The sequence below is a fragment of the Diceros bicornis genome, chromosome 23 (assembly GCF_020826845.1).
Source record: "Diceros bicornis minor isolate mBicDic1 chromosome 23, mDicBic1.mat.cur, whole genome shotgun sequence".
Taxonomy (NCBI): domain Eukaryota; kingdom Metazoa; phylum Chordata; class Mammalia; order Perissodactyla; family Rhinocerotidae; genus Diceros; species Diceros bicornis.
In genome coordinates this window covers 1829701-1842933 of record NC_080762.1, presented here as the reverse complement: position 1 = coordinate 1842933, position 13233 = coordinate 1829701, and the positions used below count along the sequence as shown (strand labels likewise).

The window sequence follows — 13233 nt, the reverse complement described above, 5'->3', positions numbered from 1 at the left end:
TCCTGTAATTTGCCTTAATTATTATATCTTTGCATCTAATTTATTCAAAAGAACCTTAAAAAGTTAACTTTGTAAACATACTATGTTCATAAGTATGAATTTTTGTCACGGATACCTTGGTATGACATAAATTAATCAAAATTAACACCTATGACACAAATGTGCCACTCATTTGAATATATGCTAAATGGACTAGTAAACACTAACAAAAGACTCCTAGAAATTAAACGTTGAGTCAAAAGCATAACTCACTGTGCAAAGATTTATAATGCAGACAACTCTCAATTTCAGACTTGAGAAACAACACAGAAATGCAGGTCGACATTCTAATAAACACAGCACAATGAGTCCTGGGGTAACCCACTCATGTCTCATATTTAATGACTAAATGAATTTTCTACACTACTGATTTTATAAGGGAAAGAAGAGTCTAGGACTCCTGAAGAGTCTAGGTTAGCATTTCCTTTCCAATTTTATTTCAGATTTACCAACTGCCAAGTGTACTTTAAGCACATAAAATATTGGCAGCACTAAGTTGCTCAGCAGGAAAAGTCAAGCCAACTATTCCTGTCATAACTCACGTGTAAGCTACAACATTGTTCTCTCATTTCACTAGGTCGAGCCAAGCAACTCAAACCCAGACAGTGCTCTGCAACTACTGTAACAATATTCACACATCCAAAGAGATATGTTAAGTTTTAAAGCCAGGCTCCCTGCCCTCTAGACTGTCTACAAACCTTTTCTTATTCTGATAGCATACAAACAGTAAACACTGGGCTACTATATCTGGGAAACTGACCAGAAGTTAATTTTGAAAAACTAAAAGCCTACTGTCTAGATCTAAATGTCTAAATTTTCACTGGATCAAGCAAAACTAGTTTCCCAAGACCAATTCCTCAAAATCTAGGAATTGTTTTGGTAGAGCTAACATACCTCAACTGTACGTACATGACTCAAAAATAATTAGAAATGTTATGTAAAATATAATTCACAAATGTTGCTTAGAACCTTCAAAGGTAGCCCAGATTTCCACCACAGTCATTTTTTTGTGTGTGTGTGAGGAAGATCAGCCCTGAGCTAACACCCATGCCAATCCTCCTCTTTTTGCTGAGGAAGACTGGCCCTGGGCTAACATCCGTGCCCATCTTCCTCCACTTTATATGGGACCCCGCCACAGCATGGCCTGACAAGCAGTGCATCGGTGCGCGCCCAGGATCCAAACCTGGGCCGCCAGCAGCAGAGCGCGTGCACTTAACTGCTACACCACAGGGCTGGGCCCCCTTAGTCATTTTTTATGTACACCATAATATGATATGGTTCTGCCTCAACAATGTATCCAATACATGTCTGCCATTTAGACTCCATTATCTAAATGGAATTCTGTTTGTTTACTATTCTCATTCAGTAACTTGGCATTCAGGGTGACTTTTTCTGTCAATCAAGGACCACACACTCCAGGCATCATAACAAGCCGGCAACACAATTTTACTATGGCCGAGAGTTCTAAAGAACACCAAGTTAAAATTACACTGTTGGCATATTTCAATTTTCTAAAATAGCCTAGATTTTTTCACAAACTGAAAAGATCAATACACGAGAATTTAAATACAGATCAAATTCTACTACTAGAAAAACAATATATAAGAAAAGAGGTTCCAAGGATCAGGCAATAACTCCACTTGCTGCCCTAAGAGTCAGTATAAAAAATTTTTCTTCATTAAAGAATTATAACACCCTCTTGGAAGTCAATGTAATGAGATTATCAATATTTATAAAAGATCTTAAAGGTTTCAAATAAAATCTGGGAATTTATTTAAATAATTTTCAATATGATGCTGATTTCACATAAAAATAGAGCGGGGAGCCTAATGCATAGTTTACAGTTGTGTGAGATTTTATTTTCAGTGCATTTCCCCATCTATCACAGCAGTAATAAACTTTCCCAATGAAATGTACAGCTCAATGAAATCATTCACCTTACGAGGTACTGAAAAAAAATTACCTTTACTTATTCACTACTTAGAGCACCACCTTGCACGTGATAGGCTACCAAGAATTATTGATGTAATTGTTGAACTCCCAAGTAGACTGTTAAGATCATAAAAGGCAGAAATTGCACTCTTTTAACTTAACTTTGTGCAGACCTTAGAAAGAAATGTTTTAAGTAGTCAACAAATGTCTGCTGATGAGAAGACTGTAATCATGGTATTAACAAAAATGTAAATGTTTTCAAATAGAAAATTTACTTCTGGGAGACAGGAGTGTCGTTATAACTGAACAGACTCTGGAATTAGACAATCTGGTTCAAAACTTGGCTCTGTCCCTTAGCAGCCACGTGACACTGGGAAAGCTGATAATCCTTGCAGGGTCTCTGTTCTCCTCCCATGTATAAAACTGGTCCCCTGATGCTACCTGCCCCATAAAGCTATTTTAAAGACTGAATAAGATCAGGCATGTGAAGTGACTGGCAAGGCACTAGCACATGGTAACACACGTTGCGCATTTGGGGACAACTTGCCTTAAATTACAAGACCCAAGTCAAGTATTTGGCACGTGGAATTTTACAGCAATTTGCCGGCAATTTACAGCAGTTGCCCTCTAAAACATTACAAGGATTTTTTTTTCTCCAAAAACACAAACCTATTTGGAGCAGTCTGGACTACTGAAGTTCCCATTAGTACCGAGGACGATTTCCCAGCACAGGCGTGAAGCTGGGTTTGTGGACACTGCAGGCATCACAGTGCTGTATTTCTGACTTGGTTCTGGCCACATGGCTTGTACCTCTTATCACACTCAAAACCTAGGTGACCAACAGACTAATATCCAATTTGTACATGTTTCCTAACCTGAAAACAACCATGATTAGGAACCCAGGCTAAAACAAGGTATCCTGGGACCCTCTCAGGGCAAACACAGCTTCAGATGGTGGCAGAGCCGAGAAAAGAAAATGGGCCCTTTAATCGGGTGGGGTGTGAGCTCTTGAGGAACACATGGGCATAGTCTGCTGAGAAGGACCAACCTTCTGCGCAGAAAAGTCGTCAAAGACTTGGAAATGGGCAAAAGAGGGTATTGGGTCTCCTTTCAGTGGAGGGCTGGGCTTCGGGTAGTGCACCCTCAGGGAACTACCTGATCGTAAAAGGATGCGCACATTTGACTGTCCTAGTGATAAGGCCTTTTACAATGCCGCTGGGATAAACATTAGGTTGTGCAACACTGACAGTAATGCAAGTAATTCTTGTCCACAGCAATACAAATGAATATTGTTTTACAGAGATGCAATTGATTTCCACCCTGTAGAAAAGATGACTCCAACATTTATACTCACAGAATGGCCTTAGAGAACATTCATCAGTTTTGCACCAATCAGCAAATTCATTTCAGCATTACTGATTGTGCATGAGTGTATATAATATCTGCTCTTCAAATTCTCCTTGGAGCCCATTTTACTATCTTACTGGTTTTCTCATTAAATAATGAGTTAACTAAATATTTGACATATGTTTATATTTGCAGAGAACCATGATTTTAGATTTTTGAAAATTATAATTCAGCACTTCCGGTGAAGGAAGCACTATCCCAGGAAGGGAGACTGATGCGGTAGCAAGGGGCTTTTGGTGCTGTCCAGAGTGATTTATTTCTCCAAAAGAGAGAGAGAAAGAGAAGTGAAACAAATGTCAAAATGGTTAAGAGCTATTACATTTAGGCAGTGAACGCATGAGTGTCTTCTATTTTATGTACTTTCTTTATGACTGAAATGTGTCATAACTTAAAAAACGTTTTTAAGAAAAAATGAGCCGGGTGGGGAAGGATGAGGAGCACAGGCAGTTTCTCCTGACTTTTGTCTTATCATCAGTAATTAACAAATGTCTACGGAACTGAATGACTGAGAATACGCTAGAACATCAATGGAAAGCAAACTGGACGCAGGAGGCAGAATTTCTCAGGGAACCGAGAAAAGGGATGCTCCCAGCTGTGCTGTCAACCCAGCTCTCTGGCTCACTCTGGAGAAAGGCTTGGTCTACCACCACCTTGGCAGTGCCTCTGACCACCCTGCCCAGAAAAGAGCCTCAGACTTGCCCAGAGAAAGCCCAATTCACAGCTACGGGCCATGCAACTGGCAACCAGCCTCGGCCTTGGCTGCAGGCTTCCTCTTTGGTACCGAAAGAAAAATGTCAAAGTCAGCTTTCTGATGGATTATTTTACAAGACTGTTAACAAGAAGTCACTAAAATTTGTTTGCAAGAGGGGACCAGAAGTTAAGTGACACCACCGTGACTCTCCCTCATAATAAGGCTACCAGCATGGACCAAGATGTTAAAACTGACCCTCTTAAACAGCATATGTGCTTTGAAATGTTTTTCACCACAGGGGGAAAACACACCTGGATTACTTGGAAGTTAGAAGACCCGAGTTCGACTCCTACTCCACCACTTGATCTATTCTAGCCAGGTCACATACCCTCTCCAAGGAGGAGTTTCCTCAACTATCAAATATAGACGATGACATGGCCACATCTATTTATTTTATGGTGCTAATAAGATGATCAAAAGAGTACTACACTCCACAGAACAACATTCATTTATATCATCACTCTGATGTAGCCACATAAAATCACCTGTGCCCGCACAGGACCAAACTATGAATTGGAAAACACCTTGCTGGAGGTAAAAGCCACAGCCTCTGGACAGCAGGACTCGCCCGCCTGGTCCTGGCTGCTTAAGCTCTAAGCTGACATTTGTCACATTCACCATATCAGAAAACTTGAGTGTGCGATTAAGAGGCATGTGACATGGAATAGGCTGGGTGTACTTATTCTCCTTGGATGATTTTTAAATAAGAAATAGGGGTAACCAAGACTTTTCAAGGAGGACGAATTCTCTGGCATAGGCAAATACTTGGTTTGAATGGTTTGGAGTCAGCGGACAGATGGCCTGACAGTCACTAGGGCGGTTCTCCCCAGGTTTCTGTTTCTTACGAGTTCTTAGAAGAGACTGAAGGGTTGGAAAACACTGATATCACTGGTCACAACCATAAGCAGAGACTTGCTATACAAGGAATATAACTTCCTTCCTGTATGAATCATATACCAAAGGCAATTGCTTTCCTCATTGTGGATTACCTATTGAAACAGAAAAGGTCCCCTGGAATGCAGTGTTTGTTGTTACCTTGTGCAATTTCTGTGGCATTTCAGCTACACAGACCTGCTCTGCTACGATTTTCAGTAGGAGATGCTGCTAATATTTACATTTTCTCTCCTCCCTTCTGTCTCCCCTAAGAAAATTACCACAACGTAGACCAGGTTATGTATGTTAGTTTTTATGTTTTGCTTTGGAAAAAATCTACAAAATAAAACTCACATAAGAGGTAAGTACTCACTTTTAAAATTTTTGGAATAATTAGATGAGACTTCAAAAACCAGTTTTGTCTCATACCCCTTCTCCTTCTCCAGTAATCTGGTACACATTTTGATCAGCATCAACATCTCCAGCCAGAGAGAAAAGCCAGTATATTAACACAACTAAAGAAGCCAATGTGTTAGAATCACCAGTGAATTTTCAAATAATTTATAATTTTGCTTTGCTTTCCTTTTTTTTTCTTTAATGCTACTAATAAAATTTGCAAATTTAATTTTGCTCCCTGAAAATAAGGGTATCTTTCTTAAATATAGCCAGTTTCCCCACTTATCTATATCCAAATGATGGGACAGCCAGGCTGTTTCCAAGATATACCTTTCTCAAGGCTACAGGGTCCTGGGTTCCTCCTGATACCCACAGGGCTGTGCGTTCCTGCACCCCTGCCCACCCCCACGGCTTTACCACATCCTCAACTCTCACCTTGCCCCAGGCAGAGTGGGGTGGTGTCTGAAGGGACCACTTGGGGCAACCAGTTGGAAAGCAGAAACAGCTGGAACCTGTCGGTGGAGACCTGTGCATTCAGTGGGCTTTTGTGCCTGTCAATCTCCCATTGCTCCACAAAGAAGCTGTGAACCAATTTTCTCCTGCAAACCAGAAACAGGAACTGGCCTCCAAAACAGGAAGCAGGGGACAGTCCCTGCAGCTACCAGAGGGGAACTGACCTGGAGCAGAGAACTCCCAGAAAGCTGGCACCAGCCAAGGCCACTGGTGAGACGAGGCCACGCTGTGCACTTATAATTAGGCTTTACTGGAGGTGGAGCCAACTTAAACTACCAACTGACGAATGTCAAGCAGACCAAAGGCGACCAAATTGAGCAGAGAAATCAGGATCCCAGGACCCTGGGAAGCAGGGCCAGTCGTGACAATCTGCAGTTGACTATTTGGGGTAAGAAACGGGTGCTCTAAAAACAAATTCATTCTTGTGCTTTGAAGTTTTCTTTTTAGTTTTGCTTTTTGTCAATCTCCTAGTAAAGCTCTTTCTGGGAAATTACAATTTTGCCTCCAAGAAATCAAGAGGAGGGGTCAGCCTGGTGGTGTAGTGGTTCAGTTCATAACGGCCTGGGGTTCGAGGGTTTGGATCCCAGGCATGGACCTACACCACTCATCAAGCCATGCTGTGGTGGTGTCCCACATACAAAATAGAGGAAGACTGGCACAGATGCTAGCTCAGGGCCAATCTTCCTCACCAAAAAAAAGAAAGCAAAAGGAAGCACAGTGCTCCGGGTTCACAGGGGGTGGGCACAGGTGCTCCAATGGTGTGCCAGCAAAAAGTCAAAAGCCCAAAGAAAACCATGCACAGAGCACCACAGGAGTATTTCTTTAAATCTCTCCTAACTAGACTTTCTCCTGATGAGTTTGTCCACGTTTGCTATTTTGCTGAGGTCTGTTTCTCGTGTGAAGAAGTGACTGGAAGAAGGGAAGGGCTGTGAGTGGTATGACCAGAGGTCCTCAACACGGCTCCGCTGACCAGCAGGATAAAGCTTTCACTCATCCATGCTGAAATGAGAAAAAGAATCCTCAACAATGAGTTCTTCCACACAGTAACTGTATGCAAAGAGCTATTCCTTATTCTAAGGTTATGCCTTCCCTAATCTAACATAAAAATATCTTTTCCTTTTTGAGAAATCACGGCAGCAGACGGCCAGTTGTCGAATTCTCTCTCTCTTTCTACTATCCTTACTCGGAAAAATAAAATGTTGACAAACACGTTGGTCTTCAAATTTTTTTAAACTAGTTCATGGGAACCACTGTTCAGAAAATGCTGACTTCACCCTCTCCCTCTAAGTATCTGAGATGGCACACAGGAAAGCTCACTGGATTTAAAAGCAGAAAATGCAGAAGTGGGCTGGAAGACTTTCAGAACTTCTCAGCCGGGGACAGACAGGAGACAAGGGTGATGCTTGTTTTGGTCTGTCGTCAATAAGACTGGAGTCCTAAGGAGCCGTGCCGAAGCAAGTGGAACCAAAGCCCAGGAAGTTCCAGCGCCTCTCCAGGGACATGGCCTAAATGGCTGACTTTCATCACAAGCCCAAGTAAAGCGGGAACGTAACAGAGATGAAAATATAAAAGCTAAGTTCTCAAGATTTCAGCCAGTGTATGCTTCCTTCCTGTTACCCACTATTGCTACAGGGCCAAGGCTGGTAAGAGCTTGCAATCTGCAGCGAGCCTGGCTAAGGGAACACCCAGGCAGATGGACACAGTGCCTTGCAGCAGGGAAAGGGGAAGTGGGCGGCTGTTCTCATCCCGTGCCCACCATCCCGTGACCACCGAGAGCCAGTGAGGTGGCCTTGAGGAGAGCAGTGTCCCTGGGTCTCACATCAGCAGGAAGTCAAGGCCATAAGCAGAAGGTCGGGAGGGGAAGAAAGTTGAAAGGGGAGAAAGTGTTACTAGATTCCCTGCTGGCATTGCTCCCTCCTCCTCGAGCATCCTTCCTCTCCCTGCCCAGCATCCCTCCTTCCTCCCGACCTCACCACAGCACCTCCTCCTCTCCTCACCTTCAATCCAAAGTGAAACTCCTACGTCTGGTCTAGATGCTACCAGAAGCTAGATGAAAGCAAAAGTTGCTGAGTCTAACACGAGGAAAGGTGCATTCAAAGTCTCGGTGTCAGGTTTCAGGAACTTAATTTTCCTGAATGTTTAAAGAATGGGTTTCACACTTCGCGTACACTGAGTTAACAAGCTTCTCACAGGCTATTCCCAGAATCCAACCACCATTTATAACACTGTTTCTAAGGAGACGTGTGTTCCTGGTTCCAAGAAGCAACCTTAAATCATTTAACCCGAAAGAATGAATATAACCTCTTTACTTTCAGTTTTCCCATGAGCAAAATGGGGGAATAATCAAGCCTCTTCCTGCTATACTTCACAGAACTGGTGTTCACTAAAAAAATGTTTATGAGACGCTTCTACCTTGGGTCTGTCTACCTGAAAGGAGTAGCTCTGTATCCCTGACATCTCTTGGCTTTTATGGAAACTGACTGCCTACCATGCAGGGGCCTGGGGAGGGAATGATGCTTTTGTATATGTAAATATAAAGAATCTTCATAAAAGCTGTGACAATAGTAGTTTCCCCTCAGAACGGGAATGAAAAAAAAATGACAAGTGTAGTCAGGGAAGAAACTAGATTACAGTTACACAATAAACAGGGAAAATAAGTGAAAACCTTTGGCTGCAATCTATTCTTTAAAAAGACTCCAGGACACGTAGACAGGGAAGCCTATAAAAATGTAACCAGCTTTGAGTTCTTATCCATTCCATTAAGTGGAGCTATTCCAACATCAACACTCCCTTTTCAATGTTGGGGTCCTTGTTATCCCTCTGTCTCAGTGTAGGGGTCACCTCTGAACCCACCTCCCGATGTTGATTCTAGAGGCTTTTTCCTGGGAGCCCAGGGCGCTCTGTGCGGACCCTCACAAAGGCCTCGCTACAGCCAGCCCTCCCCATCAACTCTCAACGTCTGGGGCCGGAACATGATATACACAAGCAGTTCATCCATCCCTATGGACTGAAATGATTCCTTCTGTATTAATAATGTTGCAATTTTAAAGTACAGAATTTGAGAGCTGGAGGGAATCTGAGACACCAATTATTCCACCCCTCCACTATTTTCTGAGATTTTAAATGACTTGTTCCATATTAGAGAACCAGGACCAGAATCCAGATCTTGAAACTTGTTCCAAAGCTCTGTCCCAGCGTGCCAGGCTGCCTTACCTTTGCAGACTTACAGGAGTAAATCTGGGAATATAAGAAGTTTACTTCAATTTCCCCTCCACTTCCACCCCTGGTCAGTTTTACAGGCCTCTGCAGGAGGCAAAGGGCCTTGCTCACAATTACGTGGTTCAGAGCAGAGCCAGGATGGAAACTCCAACTGAACCTGCGGGACAGTGTTCGTCCCACCACATCATCCTGATTCAACTTACAAGTGGGGGCAGTGGATGCAGAGCAAAGGTCAGCATGGCCCAGGGGCCAAAATCCTGCCACGCCTGTTTTTGTATGGCTTGCAAGCTAAGAACAGCTTCTACATTTTTAAATGATTGGGAAAAAAATAAAAATAATAATATCTTGTGAATTATATGAAATTCAAACTTCAGTGTCCATTAATAAAGTTCTGGGGCCAGCCCAGTGGTGTAGTAGTTAAGTTCTGCACTCCACTTCGGCGGCCCAGGGTTCGCTGGTTCGGATCTTGGGCGCGGATCTACTCACCGCTCATCAAGTCATGCTGTGGTGGCATCCCACATACCAAATAGAGGAAGACTGGCACAGATGTTAGCTCAGCGACAATCTTCCTCAAGCAAAAAGAGGAAGATTGGCAACAGATGTTACCTCAGAGCCAATCTTCCTCACAAAAATAAATAAATAAATAAAAATTAAAAAAAATAAAGTTTTATTGGAATACAGCCACAATCATCTGTTTAGGTACAGTTAATGGCTGCTCCCCAGTAACAATGGCCGAACTGAGTAGTTGTGGAGAGACCTCACGAAGAGTCTAAAATATTTACCATCTGGCCCTTCACAGGAAAATTTGCACAACCCCGGTGGAGTAGGAGCAAGCACTGTTTTAGGAAGACAAGTTCTACTACCTTCAAGCTGGGAGGACGTCAGTTTAGAAAAATAAGGGGTTCGGACAAAACATATCATCTTCATTCATCACATCTTCACGCAGAAGGAGAGGGCTCCAAGCTCATGTCACTCACGCAGGCAGGGTTCAACTGGAGCCTGAGCGGCTGAGCAAAGCAATGGGATGGGACAGAGCTGGCCCAGAAACACAGGCCTTCCCGGAGCGTGTCCTCCCCTCGATTCCACACTGCACCTACATGGCTCACAAGGTCCCTGCCAGCTCTGCGTCACATGATCCAAGATAGAGACTTTCCCTTGATTCTGAGAGTAAATCAGCCCAGCTGAAGGGAGGCAGCAAGGGCAGAGCATGACCTTTTAGGGTCAGCTCCTGAAGCGGAATCCTGTATTGACTAGTTATGACCTCTGAGTCCCAGGGCCGGTTGTGGATCCCTTGGTTTTCTCACCTTAGAAGGAGAGTAAGTATTTCCATTACAGGCTCATTTGGAGAATTAAATGAGATACAGTTCAAATGTCTGGTCCCTTCTAATCTTTTTCTCTCCCTTTCCCAGAGATAGTACTTGGAGAATAAACCCTAAGTGAGCCTTGTTAGGAAACTTTCTTTCAAAGTAGCTCAGCGTTTAAGATTTTTCTATAGAACCCTATAAAAAATACCCAATCTATCAGTGCAATAAAAATAGGCCCAGTACTCAGCTGGGTGTTTTCCTCACGTATCTTTCAGTTCTTTGAAGCTTCTTCCAAGTTATAATCCAAAAATAAAGAGTGCTGTAATTTTTAGAAAAGTTATGCTTATGCAATTTTTATAGCAAGCTACGCAAAGAACCAAGCCATAATATATTCTACTCCTGTTCAGTTATGAAGACCAAGTCTGTAAAAAAACAGCAGAACCAGAAAGTCCTAGTTTATTTAGTCTGGCTTCCTTAGCATGAAGAAGTTCTTGTTCTTAAAATATTCAGCTTTGGCTGAATTCCAAAACTGACATAAGCCTACTTCAGGTATTCTGGAGAGACTGAGGAGAATCAGAACTGAAACCGGACTGGAATATAAAACCTTTTACGTGATCACAAGTGCAAGAACCTTATTGTTTGAAGCCACCATTAAATCAAATTTTCCCCCCCACACTTAATAAATATGCACATATTCTCAATATTGGTTGCACAGAGTGCTAAGGGTTAGTTTCAATAACACATCATTATTCCTTACATTTGCTAACAGAGAGCTAACTGCTTCAGTCACTAGAATTGCAGTAACACCCTGAAATCTGTCATAGGATGAAAAGATACACTTTTTTCATACATTATGCTAGCAATCACTTTAATGGCCAATAGCACATTCGCGTTTTCAACAATGTTAAATTAAACACTTTTCAGCCCAACAAGGGATATGGGGTAATAAAAAACAGACCTGGTTCTTTCACCGAAGTCTTAATAGAGTTACCACACAGCCTTAGTGTAAGTGACTTTTGGAAGTGACGACTTGAAACTTCGAATTGGTAAGAGATGGGAAGTTCAAGCCACTGAGCTCAAGGTAAAGTGAGCTGGGAAGATCATGACAGGACCTGCAGATTCACAGACACACTCCGCGTGCAGCCGGCTCCGCGGCATCAGTCACGGTGTCTGTTCTTCCAAAACTACCCCGAGAGAACGAGAACGTGACCTAAAGCGGTCACAGGCGCGTCCAGAAGGAAACACGGGCCACCCTGAAGGAAGGGAAGGCACCACACTGGACGGAGGACAGACCGGGGCATGTGCGCGCGCCGAGGACAAGAGTTCTGTGGGGGAGCCCCGCGCGGCGGTCGCGGGTCCCGCAGGGCACCCGAGGCCCGTGCACCGGCACCCCCTCCCTCTCCCCCGGGGCCCGTGCACCGGCACCCCCCTCCCCAGGAGCGGGGCCGGGAGCAGCGGGCAGCGCCGGGAGCGGGGCAAGAGTGAGAAGGAGGAAGCACGCCGGCTGCCCGGAGAAGCGTCTCCCCCGCGGCGGCCGGGGGCTCGGCCCCGACCCGGGGCGCACACGCACCTGCGTTGTAGAAGCGGTCCAGCACCGCCGTCTCCCCGAAGTCCAGCTTCCCGAAGTGCAGGGTCTCCAGGGCGGCGCCCGCCGCCTCGCACGCCTCCCGCAGGCTCTGCAGGGCCTCGCTCTCCGCCGCCGCCAGCGGCCCCAGGCTCGCCTCGTTGATCACATAGGCCACCGTGGTCCGCCGGCCGCCGCCCGCGCTGCCCCGGCTCCGGGGGGCGCCGCTCGCGCACGCGGGGCCCGGCGCGGCGCCCTCCACGTTCCAGAAGCTGCCCGGCGGCGGCGGCGGCGCGAGCGGGCTGTCCTGGCCCTCGGCCGCCGCCCCCCGCCGGCCGCCCTCGGCCAGCGCGCAGAGGCCCGGGGGCGCGAGGGGCGGCACGGAGAAGGTGAGGCCCTCGGCCGCCTCGCCGCTCATGGCCCCCGCGCCGCCGCGCCGCCGGGCCGGCCACAGCTCGGGGCTGCTCCGCGCGCGCCGGGCTACGCGGCTGCCATCGCGCGTCCCGCCCTCCGCGCCGCGCCGCCGCCGCCTCTCGGGCGCCCTCTCCGCCGCGGGGACGCCGCCGCCCGGCGGCCGCTCGCCCCTCCTCGGCGCCTCCGTGGCCGCCGCCGCCGCGGGTGAGGGTGCGGTGGGAGCGCGGGCGGCCCTGCCCGTGCGCCCTCGGGGGAGCTACCTGCCGCCCGACGGCCCGCCCCGCCGCCCCGCGCCACTTCCTCCTCCTCCTCCTCCTCCTCCTCCGGCCGCGCTCTCCCGCCGCCCGGCCGCCTCGCCCGCTCGGCTCCCGCGGCCGCTCGCGCCGGCCCCGCTTCCGACCGCCCCCTCGTCGGGCTCCGCGCGCCGGCCCGCCCGTGGGGGGCGCTGCGGGGAGCGCGGGCCGGCCCGACGCGCGCCGCTGCCACCTCAGCGGTGGAGCGCGAACGCCCGGGCGCACGCACGACGGAGCGCGCCAAAGTCTGCCCGCGACGCGCGGTGGTGCGCTCGGCTCCGCGGGGCGCGGGAGGACGCGCCGGGGGGATGCCCGCCGGGCCCGGGCCGGGGCCGGAGCGGGAGGGTGGCTGAGGGGGGACAGGGGCGCCCGGCAGGGCAGGCGAAGCGGATCAGGTCTGCCCCTGGTACTTTCCATTTTGAAGTCTCCAACAGCGGTGCTGTCACCAAGGAGGAATCGGTTAGCTCCAGCTGCCGACCGAGTTAGCATGCTCCTTTAGGTTCTAAAAACTCCCCTCCACCGCCACAT

The 13233-nt window shown here is 47.1% G+C and overlaps 1 protein-coding gene across 4 annotated transcripts in view; it reads right to left on the bottom strand.

Moving 5' to 3' along the window:
• The window catches only part of MAP3K5 (mitogen-activated protein kinase kinase kinase 5), a 186922-nt gene extending 174264 nt beyond the window's left edge, over positions 1–12658 (bottom strand). For 2 of the 4 annotated variants that reach the window (XM_058566201.1, XM_058566202.1), the window contains exon 1: positions 12005–12658. In XM_058566201.1, the coding sequence (XP_058422184.1) occupies positions 12005–12416 (412 nt within the window). In that variant the 5' untranslated portion in view covers positions 12417–12658. The remainder of the gene's footprint in view (positions 1–12004) is intronic. The other 2 variants (XM_058566199.1, XM_058566200.1) reach the window with 1 other exon arrangement.
• Positions 12659–13233: the final 575 nt, after the last annotated feature.